At 41.6% G+C, this 21,430-nt stretch overlaps 1 protein-coding gene across 6 annotated transcripts; it reads left to right on the forward strand.

Moving 5' to 3' along the window:
* The first annotated feature begins 1,921 nt into the window (after nt 1-1,921).
* Nucleotides 1,922-21,043, forward strand: camsap1a (calmodulin regulated spectrin-associated protein 1a). Of its 6 annotated transcripts, none has more exons than XM_039614224.1 (20): nt 1,922-2,266; nt 2,764-2,963; nt 8,092-8,354; nt 9,029-9,187; nt 9,276-9,356; nt 10,606-10,638; nt 11,538-11,679; nt 11,914-12,053; nt 12,357-12,453; nt 12,615-12,741; nt 13,479-13,558; nt 13,658-13,742; nt 13,864-16,195; nt 16,280-16,416; nt 16,520-16,728; nt 16,917-16,979; nt 17,288-17,375; nt 17,461-17,579; nt 18,755-18,873; nt 19,550-21,043. In XM_039614224.1, the coding sequence occupies exons 2-20, from the start codon at nt 2,765-2,767 to the stop codon at nt 19,838-19,840; spliced, it is 4,764 nt and encodes a 1,587-aa protein (XP_039470158.1). In that variant the 5' UTR covers nt 1,922-2,266; nt 2,764; the 3' UTR covers nt 19,841-21,043. The 6 variants fall into 6 exon arrangements, with proteins under 6 accessions (XP_039470158.1, XP_039470157.1, XP_031610538.2 ...); XM_039614223.1 differs by lacking the exon at nt 10,606-10,638 and adding an exon at nt 11,137-11,196; XM_031754678.2 differs by lacking the exon at nt 16,917-16,979.
* Nucleotides 21,044-21,430: the final 387 nt, after the last annotated feature.

The following is a 21,430-nucleotide window of genomic DNA, read 5'->3' on the forward strand; positions in this document are numbered from 1 at the left end:
CCCCTCCCTGAGCCTGGTTCTGCCGGAGGTTTCTTCCTGTTAAAAGGGAGTTTTTCCTTCCCACTGTTGCCAAAGTGCTTGCTCATAGGGGGTCATATGATTGTTGGGTTTTTCTCCGTATCTATTATTGTACAATCTACTGTACAATATAAAGCGCCTTGAGGCGACTGTTGTTGTGATTTGGCGCTACATAAATAAAATTAAATTGAATTGAATTGAATTGAATTATAATGCAACACTTTTTTTTAAGTACATAATTTTGCTAACTGGCACTATGTTTGCTTAAGCTTAATTAAACTAAAGATGAACCTAAAATACAATACTTCATTCCGTTGCTGTATGTGAACCATTCTGAGTCTGAGCCAGATAAAACATGTTTCATTTTTATCTGAGCCACTGAGTGTCAACATTTTGCACACTCACAGCCCACTATTTGTTACACAGGCTCGTCCATTTTTTACTTTTATAACTGCATTAAATCTTCGTGGCACAGATTCAACAAGGTGCAGAAAGCATTCTACAGAGATTTTGGTTCATATTGACATGATAGCATCACACAGCTGCAGTTGCCCTAAAGATGGTTTTGTGGAAAAATCTAACGAGATCAGCAGATTCTGAAATACCAAGAAATACCTGTCCACGAGGTATGTTCATAGCCACTCACATTCTGATTCTCAGTTTCAAGTTCAGTTGCTGCTAGGTAATAGACTGATTAGATATCTGAATCAGCTGAACACTAATAAAGTGTCTGCTGAGCCCCCCTCCCCACCCCCCGTCCCTTTTTTCACGTAAAACATCTAATAAAATGTGATATCCTAACATAAGTACTTACACTTAAAAATGCTTTATTTTTGATTGATTGATTTATATTTTTGTCATTTTCACACCATTATCCAGCATTCGTCCAATGTAACCACATTTATGGCTACTTACTTTTTTTTGCCATGAATTTACAATTAAATTGTTTTAGACATATACATTGACCAATACCGCCCCCTCCTGGACGTATTCCTCAATGAAAAGCAGCACACTTGTGACAAAGCCACATTTAATCCCTTTGCTTACTGGAGGCTGGCTTTACTCGCTGACTGTGTGAAGTTTCAGCCGCACTGGCTTCACCTAGGTAGATTGTATTTCTTTCACTACTTTTACATGACATACATCATGGCGGTGAAAACTGATGTGTGAGCCACCAAATGCACTCATTTCATATACTTCTTTGCACCATTTTAGGTAAAAAGAACAATTAAAGAAAAAGATTTCAAAATATATTTTAGAATAAACAGATTTTTCTCCAGAGCAAAAAAAAAAAAAAAAAAAAAAAGGTTTATTATTAAACAATGTTTTATGGAAGAGAAAGATAAGCATCAGTCTCATTCTGTGCATGGAGATTCTCCTGCACAAGATCACATTGACTGCTTTCCCTGTTCTGTGAGTTTGGGATGGCTGCCATCTCTACTGTTTTACTGTGCCTTATAAGTCTTTCCCCAGCACCACCCAGCTCTGTGTGCTGACTCTCACACATGCTCATTTCTACAGTGGATACAATAAATAAATAAAACAATAAATAACATTACTTGTAGTTATGAACTTTTTTGTCTGTTTAAAACAAATATAACAATAATATCCAATAGGAAATTAAATCAAGCAAATAATTGCTTTATTAATTATATTTAGTCTTATTATATTTAGTTTTAATTATTTAGTTCTAAATGATTGCCTAATGCAACAATCTTATGTTTTAGGTTTTACTTTTTTTATTACGTTAATTTGTTCCTGATTTTTTTCTTATCTTTTATTAATCTTCACAGCTGTTTTTGATTGTTTTTATTTTATTTTAATAGCGCTACAGCGCCCTCACCAGGTGGCTATATGTAACTGGCGGTAACACCCGTCCCCATAGAGACAGGCTCCTACAACAGGGTTGCTCGTGCACCGTTAGAATCGCCAGTCCTCCGTCAGAGACGATGACAGCCTCAGTATGAAAGAGCCAGCTATTTGACATTAATGATTCCCTCGAAAGCAGACTTCTGGGGTGGTTGCCAATCGGAATTTTTATTATTACTGTTATTATTATTATTATTGGATTAACGACCATCAGCCGCCAGGCGAAGCTTTATCCTGAGAGGCCGGAGATTTGTGTCGCTGGGCAGGGAGGAGTCTGTTATTTCAGCGTTAGCTGAAGCCAGGCCAGCATGTCGGCGTTTTAACAATACATCCATCTCAAATACAAAGCTGCGGAGAGGATCCTAATGTGCTCTTAGAGGTGAGTCTTTGCTACATGTTATATTATTGCTGTTAAATGTTGCAACGCTAGCTAACCTGCCACTGATACAGTGGACATAGCGGTGCTAGGTTAATATTGGGTCATTCTGTTCAGCTGGACTCACAAGAACCAGCTGTCATTTACTAAAAAAAATATTCTTTTTGGTTTCATTTTTGAAGCTAATTCTAAAAGAACAAAGAGCTATCATTTATGCCCCGAAGTGCCCTATAGTTACTTCAGTCTAAGACATTATTAGCTGATAATCAGATAAATAGCATACATATAGAAGGTGTTTTGGGCTCATATAAATGGTCGTGCTGACTGGCAGCAGAGGCGACTACAGCACCTGCAGGTCAGACGAGGTGAGTCTTTGTGAATTTCATGTTAACGGAGCCGTTGCTGTCAGTGAGCTGGGCCCCGGTTGTTGTCCTGAAATCGATGATGTAATGGTGTTGGCTTCATGAGAAGAAGTAATGCCCGTGTGTCTCTATGTTCAGGATGGATGTGGAGGTGAGTGCTGGCAGGGACAGCACCTGGAGGAGAGCAGCGGCAGCAACAGCAGATGATGATGGTGGTGGTGGTGGTGGTGGAGGAGGGGTCATGGAGGCTCAGGTTGTACCGCTGGAGCTGTACGACTCTGCAAGAGCCAAAATAGACGCAAATCTCCGCTGGTTGTTTGCCAAAGCCTATGGTACAGGTAAGACTTTCTCTTGCGCTGCTGAGACCTTCCTGAATGTCAAGAATGCAAGAGGATTCATATCTTTTTGTATGGATGAATATTTTATTGTGCATTTTGTCCTAGTAGTAGAAAGAGAGAAAGGTCCATGTTTAGAATCATATCTGAGTTGTGTGTAGTTATACAGATGCTACTATGACACTAATGACAATTTTAATAAATTTAAATTTGTGACCTTTTCAGTTTAAACATTATTGATTCATAACAGTGTTATTAAACAGTCAGAATAACAGAAAACATCAGGCTATGTTGACGTTAGGTTTCAAGTTTCCAGTTACCAGTCCTTTGTTTATGCAGATTGAGACTTCAGTCTACTTATAAATCCACTATGCTATTTTGTAAGTGTTGATTTTCGACCACCACAATTGCAAATGTATTTTATGAGAATTAACTTTTCATACCACGACAACATAGCAGCACTCCAGAGCGTCATTTCTGCGAGTGAATCCTTGGGCTGACATCTCGTGATGAGTCTTTCATGCACAGGTCACTGGCTTTGTCAGCTCTGATGAGGTCTGTTAAAATATTAAAAATGATTGCTCTACATAGGCAGGCTGTAAGTACTGCAAATGTCTGGAAATCACTCTTTGAATGTGGGTTTTTATGCCACGCACTGGCAGATCTATCAGGAGTGTGATCAGGAGGTCAGCTGTGCTCTGCAAGTCTCAGTTTTTGTTTTATCAGCAGCAATAATGTATTTGGAAGTTGATCCGGAGGCAGTCATTTAGGAACGGAAAACTCATTGTTCTCATATCCACTTTATGAGTCAAGCAGTTGCAATTAAAGTGTATCCATTCCTGTGGATGACTCAGGAAATTGACGCTGACATGGGAACTAAAACCGAAAATGGGGGCTTATAATACCATAGAAATGAAACCGAATGCTAAATTCTGCTCCAATCAACACACTGGGAATCATTGTATTTTTCAGATGACAATATAACTGTCATCTTCCATCAGTCATGTCAGCATGAGCGATCTCACATGAACAGATGGAGCATTTTAGTGTTTTACCATGAATGCGCTAAATATTGTATGCTCTTGTTGTGTAGACTAGAGCTTGGTGTTTGTGTTACTCAACACTGTGTTTGTTCGGGGCAGAGATAAGATGTCCATAATAAACTCCAAACCATCACCATTACCTCAGCAAGCTTCCTGCTTCCCGTAATCTCATTGGCTCTTCCTGATGTGTGCCAGGGACTCTGGTGTCCTGTTTTATGCAGACATTGATATAAAAGTCTATGCAGATAATAGCAATACTATATGACATGGCAATCCTCAGTTTATTAAGCTATCACAACTATTTAGGTACTAAGGAAAATGATGAGGTATACTGTCGCCGCCATTTATTCGCAGCTGTCACCATCATGTAGCGCTTATCATGACAGTCAGTTTTTGTTCCTGCTTAGCTTAATGTGGTGTGCAGCTAGCAATTATCACTTCAACAAAGAAGCAACTGAGACAATAATTAAGCAGGAAATGGTAAATGTTTGGCATTTTTCCTTTAAAATGCCTAAATGATAAATTGAACACTTCAATAGGTATACCTGATTGTTGTTGGACCCCGTTTTGCCTTCTGTCTTATTTCTTTATAGCATAGATTCCACAAACATTACTCAGATTTTGGCTAATATTGACATCATGCAATTGCTTTGCCAGCAGCACGTCCACGATTTGAATCTCCTGTTCCACTACATCCCAAAGGCGCTCTATTAAATTGAGATCTAGCGACTGTGGAGGCCATTTGAGTAAAGTGAGCTTATTGTTATGTTTAAGAACAAGTGTCTTCTGGAAGCAATCATCAGAAGATGGGTACGCTGTGGTCATAAACAGATGGGTGCGTAGCAATACTGGTATCGTGCAGCATTTAAAAAAATGTTCATCTGGAGATAAGTGTGGAAGACTGAACCACACTATGAGGACCGTGTTGTCTGTTGTGAAAGTCAGCACAGCAGTCACATGATTAAGTGTTTAATGGGATTGGACCTGAAGGCCTGTGTCTCTGAACAACACAGCCCGTTTGTTTAGACTCATGACATGTTTATTAATGGCCTGTGGAGAAACACTGAACGTTCCTGCATTGGAAACAGTTTCAAAGAAGAAACAGATAAACAGATAGTAAAAGTGTGTCGTTTTCAAACTACATAATTATTTTTTATGTACAGTTTTAATAGTGTTTAACAGTTGGAGTCAACAGTCTTATGTTGTATAATTTGTACAATAGTGGGCTCTAAAGGTCAGGGATATTGCTATTATATTTTCTCCCACATAATGCTTAAGTGCTCTGTCACCCACTGTACAGATCAGTACAGTCCATAGATGTTTTGTTCTGTGCTTTACTTGATAAAAAAAGAGTTTTGAAATGGAAACTGAATGCCGTTTGAATGAACAGATATTGGAATAGTCGGATATTTAGGTAGATGTGGAAGTGCTGAGATTCTCCTGGGGCGTAGTGCTGTCACCTTTCAGCTCGAAGGTTTCCAGTTCGAACCTGCTGAGGTCTCGCTCTCAGTTTGTTTGCCCTCAATAAGCCTACATGGGTTTTCTATAAGTGCTCTGTTTTCCTCCCAAAGTTTAGAGGCAAAGTTTTGTTTTTGTTTGTGTTTTTGTTTGGTTACTTGGCATATCTGTATTCATACTTGGATGGTAGCAAGAATGGTTGCCTGTGCTTCTTTGTTCACCCTGGGATGAACTGGCCACCTGTTCAGGGTGTATCCTACCCTTTGCCCAGTGTCAGTTGGGATAGACTCCAGCTCCCCTGTGATTTCAGTTGGATAAGCAGTTAGAAAACGATACATGGATGGATGGCTGTATTAGTGATCTCTCATGCACAATAATAAATGCTTAAAATTAGAATAAAGGACCTGGAAAATTGGTGCCCACCTTTTCAGTTCTGTGTGCTTTGCCATGCTTTCAGGTGGGATTGGCTTATTGACTTACAGGCTATGTTTGCCCAACACGCTGTCTTCAGGAGGACTGTTCATTGAGCCGTCTTATTGGAGAGAAATGTTGCATACCCCTGCAGAGCCCAGAGTCTGATAGCTCTGCCTTAACTGTCAGCAGGATTTCTGCTGGTCAGTCTAACCTTTGTGTTTGAAAGAATAAGAACAAAGACTTATACATGCACACTGAGCTGGGTTTAAGGCCTGGATCAGATAGACGATAAATATCTACGCAGTATTAACAACTAGGATTATGGAGGAGAACCTCTCCTTTCAAATTTATTGCTGCACACACACATACACATGCACACATCTCCTGATGTCAAGGTCCATAAATCGATTCACTGAGCAGGAGCCGGGACAGCATCCCAGCCCCCGCCTCCGGCCTCCGGCCTCTCCATCACCACAGCAACCATGGAGGAAGAGGAACCATTCTGGGACAGCTGAGAGTGAGGAAGTGAGGGTATTTGTAAGAGGAAAACAAAGCAGAGGAGCTCAGACATGCAGGGGTGCATTTTCTCACATGATCTGGAATTCTCATTCACATATGGCAGCGCTACATCAGCGAAGCGTGCGATAGATCCTGTATGTGGACCGAGCCAAGCAAGCAGTCTGTCGTAAAAGACACAGCTGAGGTCTTCGCAGTTAGATGTAGTACTAAGCCTGCTGTGTGTGCGTTTTCCACTGATGGATGTTTGTCTGTTACATCACAGTCAGCATCATCCCTAATGTGAAGCAAAATGAGAACACATGTTTTTGTTAACTGATGCAAATATAGCTGCTTATCTTCTCTTCTCACACTTTTATTCATCACTGTCATCGCACAGTTCTGGAGATGTTTGACTTAGAAACAAACAGTCCCTCAAGAAGCCTGGCAGGGTGTAATTGCTAGTCTAAACCAGTCATTTGATAGAGAAACCATAGATAATGGCAGTTAAAAGCAGTACATTTTAGGCATATCTGTGTATGTGGACATTACAATATTTTAACAAGACAAAGATATGCAAGGAAGCACTATCTGGCTACGAGGTTTGCTGTACTGTCAGAGAGATAATTTGACATTTTGGAGCGATACACTTGTTCATTTTCTGCTGAGTTAGATGCAAAGATCAATATTATTCTCTTGTATGCACATCATCTCTGAAGCTGGAGCCAGAAGCAGTTAGCTTACCCTTGCAAAAAGACTGTGCACAGGGGCAAACAAACAAACCTAGCTCTTCAAAGTTAAAAAAAAGAGCTAGGTCCCACAAAGATACTCCTAGAGACCTCATCATTAGCTTGCCAACATTCCTTCATTTCTGTGGTTATTCAAACAAGATGTAATGTAGTAATAGCTGAGCTAAGAGGTGCTGTAGACACAGATTTACTGCTTCCCCCTCCATCCACTTTTACGTTAACCTACACTAAGCACCTTCTGGCTTCAGTTTTTATCTTAAAATAGATACCACTTTGCCTGCTATCGATTTACTGACTTATCACAGAAGTAAATTATCCAATTATACACTTTGTTTAGAGTAGTACACACCCACTCATACCCCTCCATGATGGACAGAACTACTAAAATACTAAATCCACTACAAGTTCAGGTCAGTTTTACATTAACTTGTATGTTTATGATATTCATTATCAGATGGCTTTGAGGTTTTTTTTTTGGGTGGGGGGGGGGTTGACAAGAAACAACAGAGTTTCAACACACAGAAAATTTGTGAATGCTTCGGGCCCTAACTCCTGGATTAACATGTCCAAGACATAAAAATAGCTTTGGCATGTCTGTGTCCAGGAGCTGGAGAATGCTAGACTGGCTGGGACGACACCATCAGCTTAACCATCACCACTGAGTCCTGTTGGGTCAGTGGCTTAAAGCTTCAGGTCCAAGTGCTGTTTAACCACTGACTTTGAGTGCTCTCCTCATGCACTGGTTTCTTCTTAGACGGTCTAATACCCTTTAAAGCCTGTGTACTAGGAGCTTCTCTGTTACATAACACGGCAAGGCATTGGTTGGACACGTGTTGTATAAAAATAGTTTGTGTGTGTGGTTGTAAAGCGTGATTTGTACCTTTATACAACTTTGATAGGTAAAAAAAAAACTTGCTGCTCATGTGGCTCTCATTTTGAAAGCATTTTGTTTGCCATCAATCCTTTCCCCAGATCATGTTCCTGCAGACCTGCGGGACCCCTTCTACACAGACCAGTATGAGCAGGAACACATCAAACCCCCCATCATCCGCATGCTGCAGTCTGGAGAGCTCTACTGTCGTGTGTGCGGGCTCATCCTTCACGCCGAGCAGGCCGCCTCACTCCAAAACCACCAGTCTGTCATCCAGGCTCTGTCGAGAAAAGGCATCTATGTCCTGGAGACCGACAACACACCAGTTTCTGATCTGGATCTCAGCGCCTCTCCCATCAAAATGGTAAAATGTGGCTTTCTAGGTTGTCAGAAAAAGCAGACTCAGTTTTCTGAAAGATGAGTCACGTTTCAGCAACCTCCCAATGCCAGATTCTGTGATTAGTGTGTAGCAGTTGTAACAGTGACAAAATAACAAATATTTAATTTGCTTTCATTTCACTGATTTACACACCTCCCCAAAAGTCTCTTTGTTTTTTTCCCATTGTGGTTAGTATCCCTCTGCAATAGTATAACCCAGTAACCTGGCAACCCACACTTACCATCTGTTAACAAGCTAATATGACTTTCCAGAGCCAAATGTGAGCTAGTAGTGTTGGAATAAATAATGCACCAATGTAACAGAAATTTTCATCAGGCAAAATGGATCAAAAAGTTTTTCATGAATTTTCAATTTCCTCTTGATGATTTCCATAATCCTGAAAATGTACTCAAGGTGCAAAAACAACACATAAAAAGGGAATGATTATTATATAAAAACAATATTATACCATTGCCATTATACCATTACTACTATACTAAAGTAAATCTGTGATTCTCAAATATTTAATACATAGAAAGACTTCATGAATGTTGGGTTATCACAGTAGGGGGGCAGGAAAAGTAATTTCCGCCTAAGGCTTCTCAAATGCTATGTATCTAACGATAGATTCAAAGACAGCTCTTTATCTGTTCTCCCAGAGCGCCCACATCCACCTCATTGATTCCTTGATGATGGCCTATACGGTGGAGATGATCAGCATAGAGAAGGTGGTGTCCAGTGTCAAGCGCTTAACCTTCAGTGCCTCAAAGGAGCTTCCTTATGACCTGGAAGATGCAATGTTGTTTTGGATCAACAAGGTAACAATTAAACAGTGTTATTGTTATGACAGTTGGATTTGTGTGTTCATCTGTCTGTGCTAACATGCTGTATTCCTTGGTGTTTTAGGTGAACATAAAGTTGAGGGAGATCACAGAAAAAGAGTGTAAAATGAAGCAACATCTTCTTGAGTCACCCAGTCACCAGAAGGTAATGATAATATAATAACAACAATAATAACTTTATTTATATAGCACCCTTTAAAAACAAGTTTCAGAAAAATACACTCACTGGTTACTTTGTTTGGTACACATGTTCAGTAACTACTCCCTACAACCAAGGTATGCAGAAGAGTGTCTCTGAATGCAGAAAGTAGGGTGCAAACACCCTTGCAGATGAGCTAAAGCAGCAGAAGACCACACCGGGTGCCACTCCTGTCAGCTAAGACCAGGAAATGGAAGTTATAATTCAAACAGGCACATCAGAATTGAACAATAGTAGATTGCCTGGTCTGATGAGCCTTATTTTTCTGCTATGACATTCAGAAATTGTTTAAACTCTGCCTCAGCATTATTGCTGATCTATTACATCATGGATGTGCAAGTGCATGATATTATCATGTAAATATGGACTAAAATCTCTGATGAATGTGTCCCTGTTCTACGCAGAGTGAAGGGAGTGCTGAAGGCAAAAGGGAGTCTGAGTATGAGCAACGTGCACATAACAAAGTGTTCAGAGAGTGTAGCTTCCCCTGTCTTGAAAAGAGTCTGTCTTAAGTGATGTTCTTGCCTTTGTCTAATGTCCTACATGTGTGCATCTTGTCCTTAAAAGGCATATTAATTGTCAAGTAATCAGTTCTGTCTTCTACTGACATTGTCTTATAAACTTGTGACCAGATATTCAAACATTTTTTTTTATTTGATATTCAAACATTTTATTCACCTCATGCTTAAAGAATATATCATGCTTTATATTTTTAAACTACTGTCCCCATTATTTGAGGGCTTTAGGATGATTAAGCTGTGGGATTCTTCATGAGGAACCAGTTTCTAATGCATTATATTTTTAACATAGGGATTTTTTTTTCAAATTTTGTCTGTCATCATTAAGTTTGTGCTGAGTAAGCTTTTGGTAGTTAGTGTTTTCAACATATCAACAGATGTGCAGACAGTTGCCGCTGCATTGACGCTTGCATTAACTAGCTGCATCATTAGTAGCACAGTGTGTCTTTTGAGCTATGTGTCAGTTCAGTTGTTCCTCCCTGATTCCTGAATAAGTAGATATTACTGATGCTTTCATTTGAACCCTTTCCAGTTATCTTTAAGACCAGATCTGCCTCCTTCCAATCAGGAGAAGACTCGATTCCTTCTGGCTGTGTCTGACCCTTTACTTGTCTGTTGCTCTTCCTCTTTGTGTCTCCCTCCCAAATTAACTCCCTCTTGTGCCTCTTGGATACTAGTCTCCCTCCAAATGGTACTGGAAGCTTGTACCTGTAAGTGCCACTGCTTGCAATCACCTGTATGAATGTCAATGTGTCTACTGGAGGTGTGTGAGGTTGTGTATGTGTGTGCATCAGAAGGAGAATGGAATGGAAAGCTGCGAAAAACTAGACTAACAGGATGAAGGAAGAAAAGAATATATTTATGGATGTTATATAAATGCAGTAAGGTGTATAAGGAGGATGACACAGTGCCCCTTAGTGGCAAAGGAAGGAACATCACCATGCTCGTTTGCTTTTACGTTCAAATCCTTTTTGATGTCCTTTAATATTCAGCTGAGCTCGTTCAGTCCTCAACTTCCTCCTCCCAAAACATCCATTCCAAGTTTGCACGGCTTTACTTTAGTTGTTTTTCTGTAGTAACCGCGGGGCACTTCAAACACATCATCACTTTAAAGCTGTACATGTACCACCCAGTGTTAGAATGGCTCATGGCTTCTTTCATTTCACCATTAACTTCCTCCCAATATCATTTCTTTCTCCCCTCACCAGCCTGATATCTTGCATGCTCTGGCTCATTGCTTACTGGAACCTGTGGAGTTTTCTCGTGTGGTAAAGTATTCATCATTAACCCCTTTCGTTACTTCATTGTGAAGTTTATTGCTTTTTCCCTTGCACATCCACAAACTACTAATCTGTGATATGCTTAGCTTAAATATTTTATCTGAGAATCATTAGCACCCTTTCCGATTTATACGAGTGAAGACACACTTGCACCACATGACATGTCAGAGCCAAGAAGCCCTAGACCCCAGTTAGTGGTGACGAGAAGCAGAGATTAGTTAACAGCGTGTGAGATGTTTTGTTTATGTGACAAGTGAGTGTGTGATTCAGTGACTCATTAGAAAAATGTGTGCACACTGTGTAATCCTAGGCCTTCTCTTGGTGTGTAGGTGCGTTACCGCAGAGATCACCTATCAGGGCGGACGCTCCAGCACTTTCCCTTGTTGGACGACCTGTTGAAGGACGTGTGTGATGGCACAGCTCTGCTGGCTGTGATCCACTTTTATTGCCCAGAACTCGTTAGACTTGAAGGTACTGTAACACAGTTCTACTCAAGCCACTCAAAACATATAGCACATACTATAGCTGTCAATTTTCTAGCAGGAACCTAAAGTTCTGTCTCCTAATGTTATATAATTCAGGATAGTTTCACCAAGAGGTGAATAAAAGAGCAATATGACTGTGAAGCAAAAGGAGCAGTATCTATGAATTTAAAAGGTTTAAGAGTACAGAGTAAGCCTGATAGCGTTGTCCTGTTCTGTGCAGATATCTGTCTGAAGGAGGTTCCCTCTATCGGTGAAAGTGTTTACAATATCCAACTACTGAGGGAGTTTTCAAACGAGTATTTGAACAAATGCTTCTATCTGAAGCCTGAAGACCTGCTGTACTCCCCACCGGTACTAAAGGTGAGCTTGGAAATATAAAACGCTTTTATAGTTACATTAAATCACTGTACATTTATTTCTGAGTAAAAGTAGCCAACGTTAAATTTAACTGCCTAACTATTATACCTCAACAAAAGACGTGTTTTATGGATTTCTCCTTGTGGTCCTGCTCTTCTTGCCCTCGGTCTCACAACCTGATAGTGAATTGCTTTAAGCGATGGATTAAATCCAAAGAAGGCCCAGTGTGCCTTGATCCTGTGCTATGCTGCTTTTTTGTCATGTCTGCTTTTCTTCCTGATATCGTCAGTTTTTGATGTCTTACAGAATAATGTGATGGTCTTCATTGCCGAGCTGTTTTGGTGGTTTGAGAGTGTGAAGCCAGACTTTGTTCAACCCCGGGATCTTCAGGAAATCAGAGATGGTATTGCACACTTTCTGCCTTCATCCATCGGTTTTGATTGAATACCACAAAAAGCACAGTCGCTACATGTACACAGATTGATTTGATGAATATATATATATTTTTATTTACTGAAATGTTAGTGGCTGTTATGAAAACGTGCCATTCTTCTATTTCCACAGTGAGACTGCTGCTGCAGCCTAAAACTTCTCGATCCTATGTACCCATCTCCAACATCACTACACGAAGTTTCCTGACATCATCGCACTCTGCTGACACCCTAGCCACACCCACAAGCCCTGACCTCAGGTATCATGTAGTCATTTTTCTCAGTTTCAGACGCACTGACCGGTTTATTACTGTTCTGTTTTCTATCTCTATTTGTCCACTTGCACATTTGTGTGCCTATAATATAAAACCTAAAGTAAAACACAGGTCTTCACAGGGAAGTGTTGTATACATTCTCAGAATTTATGCATTAGTTTGACACAAATATAAACTGAGCAGGCAATGCTAATGGGCACTTATTTGGGCGGTAATTTTAAAGCATTATCTAAACGAGCTCAGCATAAACATTAAAAATAACATCTATTGAGTCACTAGTCCAGAAAAAAAGAGTTTGGCTGTCTTTTCCCTAAGAGTAAAAACAAAACAAAATTAACTGATGTTTTAAAAGTTACGCACATATAAAATTATACAACATTAGGGCTAAACTACTGACATGATTGAGGTCTTGGGTTTATTGCACCAGATCATTTAAGCAAAACGACTGGCTTTTATATTTCCCAGTTTAGCTTTTGATTGGGTCTTTGGAGGCAGGACCCAGACAAGCGTCATCTTGGCTGTTCTCCTAAATGAAGATCTGTGGGATGATTCGTTGTGCGGTGTCTCTCTTTTGTGTCTCTGCGGTAGCGTTTTAAATGCCTCTGCACTAAATATTTAAGCAATGGTGTCTTACTTAGTAAATTAGGGGTTATTAATTTATACAATAATATAGCTATACAATAATAATTTACACAACTAATATCTCTCTCTCTCTCATGCAGCACTAAATCAAGCTCCACAAGCCCATCTCTGCTGCCTCTGAGACAGAGACAACAGAAAGTGGTTGAGGAGACCACTTCAGGTAAAAAAAAAATCATCTGTGTTCTGAGCTGAGATTTCTGCCTGAAGTCAAGAAGTAAATATATTTTTTCCTAACATGGATCGTGTATTCTTTGTGCAGATATAAGGCATAGGCCTAACTCTCTGATAGGTCCAGATGTGCAACATCAGGGCTCCAAAATGGCCTGGCCAGACAGAAGGGCGAGGTGAGCGGTGGACAGTAATCAGTTTATTCAGTTTCATGTTGCAGAATCTATCAGTATCACAAATTCTTTTGTTCAGCTCACTTAACTCATTTTCCTCCTTCTGTACTATTATCTCATCCAGGCCTTTATCCCAGCCTGCACCCTATGCCCTGCATTTTGCCCCAGAGGATGATGCAGACAGTATCAGTCTCGCTCGCTCCATTAGCAAAGACAGCTTAGCCTCCAACATAATGAGCATTACTCCTAAACACATGCTGGGTGCGGGTCTGTCTCAGCATAGACTTAGTGGTCAAAGCCTGCTTAGTCACATGCGCATAGAGGATGAAGAAGAGGAAATAGAAGAGGAGGAACTGGTTGCCGTTATCCACCCTTCTGTATTTTCTAGACATCGAATCGGGAGCAACATGGAGCAGGATGAGCTGGAAATGCAGAGTGCAGCTCCTGCCTCAAAAGTATGTAATGCTTCTCGTCCTCCCTGTTTCGATGCGGGCCCTTTTACTCTGGACTGCCGAGGCGACAGCTATTATCTGGAGCCTTTGTTGCCCGCCATCCCTAAAATGGCCAAAGAGAAAAGCATCAGCCTGAACAAGCAGGAGGAGAGCGGTGAAAGTCGCTGCAGAGGTATGGGAAATGCAAGAAATGCAATCACCAGTGTCCAGTGGACCTCACAGAGGAAATCCCCCAGCGCCTGTACACCCACGCAAGTGGTGGAATCAGTTCCTAGCTCTCTCAGGCAACTGATCGAGGATTCAGCAGTCGACTCTCAGCCTGGAAAGAAGCAATCTGAAGGCTTTTTCCTTCACTTGTCAGACGAGCCAGACCAGCACAGTTCTTTCTCCACAGATTGCATGCCTGAGGCAGGGCCCGATTCTGACTCTGACATTGCAGACCTGGAGGAGGATGAAGAGGAAGAAGATCAGATGGAGCTGATGAAAGAGGAGGTGAAGGGAGGGAGGGGAAAGTGCCCAGAAGAGGATGACACGGCTGAATTTGGAGAGGGCGAGTCAGCCAAACTCAGAGAAGACATGAAGGTGAGCGAGCGGGAGGATAAGGAAGATTGCAGTGGGCGCTCTAGCCCTTGCCCTAGTACCATATCATGGGCAAGCAGCTGCAGTGCTTCGGGCAGCGCCAGTGTCAAGATGACCAGCTTTGCAGAGAGAAAACTCCTCAAACTTGGCCTCCGTGACGGATACTCAAGTACCAGCAGCTCCCAAAAGACAACACCTGATGGCTCTGATGTCGCCCCCTGCCCTCCCTGGCAACTGAGGAATGATTCCGCCTCGGGTTTGCTGGGTAAAGAACCGAGCACTGTGATGGGGAAGAATACGGCACTTAGTTCTCCAGTTGTGCCTTCAGAGCTACTGCAACTTCACATGCAACTGGAAGAGCAGAGACGTGCGATCGAATATCAGAAGAAAAAGATGGAGACGGTCTCAGCCAGGCAGAGATTAAAGCTTGGGAAAGCTGCTTTCTTGAACATTGTTAAGAAGGGTGGCGGGCGCAGCGACACTCTTCCTTTACCCCTCAAACACTCCAAGGAATCCTTGGAGCTAACATCCGCTGACAGGAATAAAGCGAAGAGCCAGACCAGCAGAGATGATTCTTGTCTTGATGCTCTAAAGGTTCAGACAAAAGGAGGTCAAAGAGAGGAAGGACCGATGAACACAGACAACAGATTAAATGCTCTCTCCCAGGATAACGGAGCTGAACCTGATATAAATGAGTGCTCCCGTTCCATAGAGCTGCTCAACGAAGCTATTAGTTCTATTCAGCAGCAGATGATGCAGCTCTCATTACAGCAAAACCTGCTCATGAAGCAGAGCGTGGCCTCCCCTCCAGACTCGGTGCCGCCAGGCCCAAGCACACCCCCTGACACAAACCCAACACAACAAACACCTTCTACCTCAGACTCCAGATCTTATGCAGTTCACTTTGTAGATATCAGTGGCGACTGTGCTGCACCAACTCGCCGTCCTCCCAAGCTTAGCTCCAGCCAGCGCAGCAAAGCCTCAGAGCTGAAACAGAGTAAAGAAAACAGCAAGAGTGTCAAAAAATCAAACATCCAACTTCCAGAATGTGCTGAAGGGGAGGAGGTGGAGAGTACTGCTGAGAGCTCTAGGACTGAGAGAAGCCTTCAGAGAAACACCACCTTCAGGGTTCAAGACAGCGCAGGAGAGGGAACAGGGCGCCTCTCAGACAAACTCAAATCACCAGACCCACCAGTTATCTCCAGTACGACTCAATCTCCGTCACAGGATGGAGAGCGGGAGGAGGACGCAGCTGTCAGGTCAAGGACGGAGGTTGCCAGTGGGGAGGAGAGCACAAGGGTCAAGGGTCAGCTGATTGAAGTCGACTTGTCAGAGCTCAAAGATCCACTGGAGGATGGCAGTGTAGACACCCCAGACTGCGTGGCAGAAGGCGAGCAGAAGAACGTGTTGGGCTTCTTCTTCAAGGTGAGATGAAGATGTTTACACATTTTGTTTTACTGTGTTTTAATTGCACTGTGGTATATTGGAGGCTTTTCTTTCATCTTCCAGGATGATGAAAAGGCAGAGGACGAAATGGCGAAACGTCGTGCTGCCTTCCTCCTCAAACAGCAGCGCAAAGCCGAAGAGGCGAGACTACGCAAACTTCAGCAAGAGGCTGAGAGCGAGCTCAAGCGTGATGAGGCCCGGTGAGTTTGAACATGAAATCACATGTTAAGAAAAGATAAGGAGTGGTCTAAGGCGCGGGTGGGCATCTGACTGCTGTATTAACTCTCCTTCTGTTTGCTCAAGGCGAAAGGCTGAAGAGGATCGCATTCGTAAGGAGGAAGAGAAGGCGCGGCGAGAGCTGATTAAGCAGGAATACTTAAGGCGGAAGCAACAAGCCCTGATGGAAGAGCAGGGTCTAGTCAAACCTCGCCCACGGACCAAAGCCCGCAGGAACAGGCCTAAATCGCTGCACCGTGAAGAGTACAGCGGTCTCTCCAAAGGATCCGCTACACGTAAGAGTGTCTCTAGTACTTAAGCAGTAAAAGTGTTCTTCTAGTCCTTCATGCTGTCTGCATTACTGTCTGTTTGGAACACTTTGCGCACATGCAGTTATAAAAGCTAAGAGGCTCTTGTGCATTTAATACACTCGTGATCGTGTTGTCGTCCTCTGAGTATGTGTGTGTGCGTGTGTGTCGTGCAGGTAATTCTCTGAAGGTTTCCATGTTGATCAAAGCCCAGGACTCTGCAGCAGGCTGCAGGGGAGGTGAACCTTCTTAAGCTGCTCTGCATGATGTGGACACGGCTGATAAAAATAGGAGTGGATTTCAGAATAGCAAGATCAGTCAGTCTTTTTTCAGAGCAGACACTTCTGATTGGCTTTGACACACTTGTTTTAATGTCTTATGTGCAGCTTATTGTGTCTCTTTGGTCTTACAATGTGCTTTTTTTTAACTGCATTGTTCTTTTTTTAATTATTGCTGTGAAAGTGCAGTAGTTCAGGCATGAAACTGGGCAAGCAGCACTTGACTAAGAAAAGTAGCTGATACTAAATCCTTCTCTCTCCATTTTCAGCCGATCTGAGCTGCAGTCATCGAGGATCAACGCTCTCTTTGGCGACCGACGCAGACAGCGTTATCTCTGGAGGGGCAGAGTCAAACAGGTGAGAGTTTGGCTGTAAAAGCAGAGAAAATTTGTGTCCATGTTGTGTGTCTTTGCACTAATTTGATTTTGGTGCATTTTTTTAGGGCTGGATCTGTGTGCTCTATGGAGTCATTCCCCCTAAGCAGGGCCTCCAGCAGGAACATGGAACGGGACTGGGAGAATGGCTCCATAGCCTCTTCCATCACTTCGAATGAGTATACCGGTGAATAGAAATGCTGAAAAAAAGATTTATTTCCATCATCACAAAGCCAACATTTATTTTTAAAGATTGGTCTAAAACAAATTTTCTATTTTGTCACATTCCCAATGAAAGAGACATTTAGATAAATGTGTTTTTATGCTTTTTGTCAATGAGACTGTCAAAAGATTGATGGCTCTTCTGTATAACCAGACCCAACAAACAGTTAGCTTAGCCTTAAGCACAGATTGTAATATCCACTGGACCTCAAGCCATGACTTCACAAACCTTGCTACAAGCTTGAACAGCAGTTTGCCACTGCCTCTGCTCCCTCCTTCAGTCTTGATGCTAAGCTATGCTAGGCTAATCGGCTCCTTACTCTAGCTTTATAATTGCTTTAAAAATGTGAGAAAAGAAAAAAGCCACTTGCTCAAATGGCTTTTTGTTTTGTTGTTTGTTTACCATAAACTTCCTTTGTTGTGTGTTGTGTCTACAATGATCCTGGTAAAGAAGCAGAGTTGACCATGAAATCTGTTTCTGTTTATTCACAGTCTATCTATCTATCTGTCTATCTATCTAGATAGATAGACAGATAGATAGATAGATTTTTTGGGGGGGCGGTGGCTGCTTAATAATAAATAAAAACTGCACGGTGCAATTTAAAAAAAGGAAGTTTTATCTGTCCTGCAAAAAAAACCTTTGACATACTATCGTCTCCCATGGGTACACCATACTGGGTTCTTTGCTATCGTTCACCTTTGAACACAGTTTGTAGGTAAAACGTCACCTGGACTTAGAACACAAAAGTTGATGTTTAATTATCAGCATTTATTATGACTATTACAGCCATGATACCACTGAAGATGATACTGCAGCCAGATTTAAACAGAAACTTTTCAAAAACCGACTGTGCAAAAAAAGAAGAACAAAAGAAAAACATGCACTACATGTAGGTTTAAGGAACACACCTAGGTTTAAAGAACACACGCATTACACATAAATTAGGTGATTTCACAAAAAAGAAAGGCATATAAGAGAAGAAAGAAAAGAAAAAAAAAATATGAGAAAAGTATTGATATTCCCATGTAACTCAAGAAAGGAGTTAGGCCTGTTTTCTATTATAACCTAAACCACTCCTTAAACAGTTACAGATCTGTATGTCATTTACTGATCTTTTCGGTTTGGTTCATATGCTATAGGTCCTAAACTCTTCAAGGAGCCGAGCTCCAAGTCCAACAAGCCAATCATCATCAATGCCATCGCCCACTGCTGCCTGGCCGGAAAGGTTAATGAAGTGCAGAAGAACGTTGTTCTTGAGGTCAGTGAACACACAGCAGTAATACCTATGAAGCTATCTGGGAACTTTGTGTATATCATAGTAAATTTTTTTTAACGTGTTATTCGAACAGTACTAGCAAAAGTCTTGAGCCTCCCGTCATTCCTTTCTATTTTCCTTTCAAGAAGCCAGACTTTCTAACATAAGAGACAGCTTAGCTAAGAACCCGTTTTAAATTGCAAGCTCACAATTTCAGATTAGTTTAATGTTAATGTAATGTCAAAGATAACACAATTTGTTTGGCATAAAATAGTATTTTTCCAACAATAAGGTGATTCCCAAAGAGCTATCAGCTGGAAAGTTCTATCTCAGCATGGTGTGCAGTGGACAAGTGGAGGACAAAAGAAAAAGCAGCAGGCCTTAAAAACTACTTACAGCAGATGAACAGTATCTGAAAACCATCCCAATGTTCAAATCATTGTTAATATATGTGGAGGAGGTTAGGAAAGACATGCAACAATATATGAAACACAGTGGAACAGGTGGTCATACCAAATATTGACTATGTATATACTATATTACCATGTATGTTTGCACATTTCAATAAATCACTGTAGCTGTTTTCAGCAAACTACAAAGAAATGAATGGAAGCTGAAGACTTTTGCATTGTACTTTTAACTTTTTACCACATTCAAAAATTCTGTTTTAAATTCTCAGGAGCTAGAAAAGTGCGAGTCCAATCACCTGATCATCCTCTTCCGTGACGGCGGGTGCCAGTTCCGCGCCATTTACTCGTACTCTCCGGACACTGAGGAGATCATCAAGTTTTCAGGAACAGGACCGCGCATCATCAACCGGAAGATGATCGACAAGCTCTACAAGTACAGCTCAGACCGCAAGCAGTTCACTGTCATCCCCGCCAAGACTGTGTCGGTCAGCGTGGACGCTCTGACCATCCACAATCACCTGTGGCAGGTCAAGAGACCAGGGAGTGCACGGAGAAAATGAGATAGGGGGACATTTGTAACCATTTCTGGTCCCATCTGCTACTGTTGGGCAGGACCCAATAAGCGTGGAGACGACTGTCATGTCATTAGAGGGTTCAGATATTCAAAAGTATTGCAAAAGTATTGCATTCTGTTATATTAGCTTTTTTTCTGCATGTCACACTGCAGGGTTTTAATTTGTGGGGATATCCTACATTTAATTAGGCACTTCTTTTTATGTAGCACCCCCACTACTGAATCTACTGGTACCAAGTGCAACTGTAGACACGCAGGGATGAACCTGACAGTGTCTTGTAACATTTACTGTTTCAGCTTGGCAAAGAAGTACCCGACTGCTGTGATTAATCCAGGCTGCGCATACAGAGGATTCTTCTACTACTCGTATGTGTTTTTATGACGAGGGAGCTTCGAACAGACTTTTTTTTTATGTCCGTGTGGAATGGATGTTAGTAAGTGGTAGTCTTCTTTTCTATTTAGTGTGTTTGGAGAAGTGCGTCAGTCTTTGTGTTAGGGGGAGGGGAGAGCAGAATGCAGTTCTTCTGCATTTGGCCCTGAATGTGTTTACTCTCTTGATTATGCTTTAAATCTTCTGACAACCAAGCAAATGTTTTGGGGTTTTTCGGGGGGGTATTTGTGCTGCTGTTACGGTGGAAAACAAAATAATGTTGTTTTTACATTAAGGGAAAGTGTACTGGTATTTATCTCAAACCTGAAGCAATTTAAAGACTGCATTAAATCACATCTCAAGGGCGTCCTACGGAAATAATCGCACACATATTTAAACATATATTCCACCTCTGATGTGAGCCTTGTGAGATCACTGATTAGCTCACATCGCTGAACCAAAATTGACTGATCTATGCCACTGAGCTGTTTGCCTCTCACATATAACCACTCGCTGGATGTTGGCGAGATGTTCGTTTTTAATGCAGCTTCTGGCGCTCCACACTAGTAATTTCCTTGCAGTGACTGATGTCAGCAGCTGGTACAGTGTTTGGGAAAACTGCACAATACTTGATATTTGTTTGCTGCATTTTGTACGTTTTTGAGCAGTATTTTTTGTACGTTGCGTACAAGTTATGTTTACTAAAAAAAAAAAAGCAGGCACTATTTCGAAGTTTGTTCTGTTACAGGCATACAGAGCTGAGTCTTGTCCGTGTTATATTGAATGTTTATTTATTTTGATTAAATATAATAAATGCAGCTAGGTACATTTTCTTGCTAAAGTTGCCTTAATGTGTCTTTTTTCCACTCTGTATTTACTAAATGAGGGGGGTGCACAAGTCCTTTTTATGGATTGCTAAGAACTACTAAATGCCACACAGTCAGCACCTGCAGCTGGCAGTTAAAACTAGAGAATGAAGATCTGTGGAGGACATACGGTCAGCAGAGTGAGCAATAGTTATGGTTGATGATCAGGAAGTACAATTAAGTCCAGTTAGAAAAACACTGAACAACTTTGACTTGTTTGCTATGGTCACCAGTAAGTACATCCCATGATTCAGTCATTTATAGGAGCACCTGAAATCACCTGCAAAACAAACCCAAACCATCACCCTCACACCGCCATGCTTAACAGTTAGTGTCAGGT

This window comes from Oreochromis aureus, linkage group 7 (assembly GCF_013358895.1).
Source record: "Oreochromis aureus strain Israel breed Guangdong linkage group 7, ZZ_aureus, whole genome shotgun sequence".
Classification (NCBI taxonomy): domain Eukaryota; kingdom Metazoa; phylum Chordata; class Actinopteri; order Cichliformes; family Cichlidae; genus Oreochromis; species Oreochromis aureus.

Excerpts from the sequence above, each read along its gene's own strand:
- camsap1a (XM_039614223.1), top strand. The coding sequence starts at position 2,765 with ATGGATGTGGAGGTGAGTGCTGGCAGGGACAGCACCTGGAGGAGAGCA. Across the intron at positions 12,054-12,356 it reads ACTCCCCACCGGTACTAAAG|AATAATGTGATGGTCTTCAT; the intron begins GTGAGCTTGGAA and ends GATGTCTTACAG. Across the intron at positions 16,417-16,519 it reads CTCAAGCGTGATGAGGCCCG|GCGAAAGGCTGAAGAGGATC; the intron begins GTGAGTTTGAAC and ends TGTTTGCTCAAG.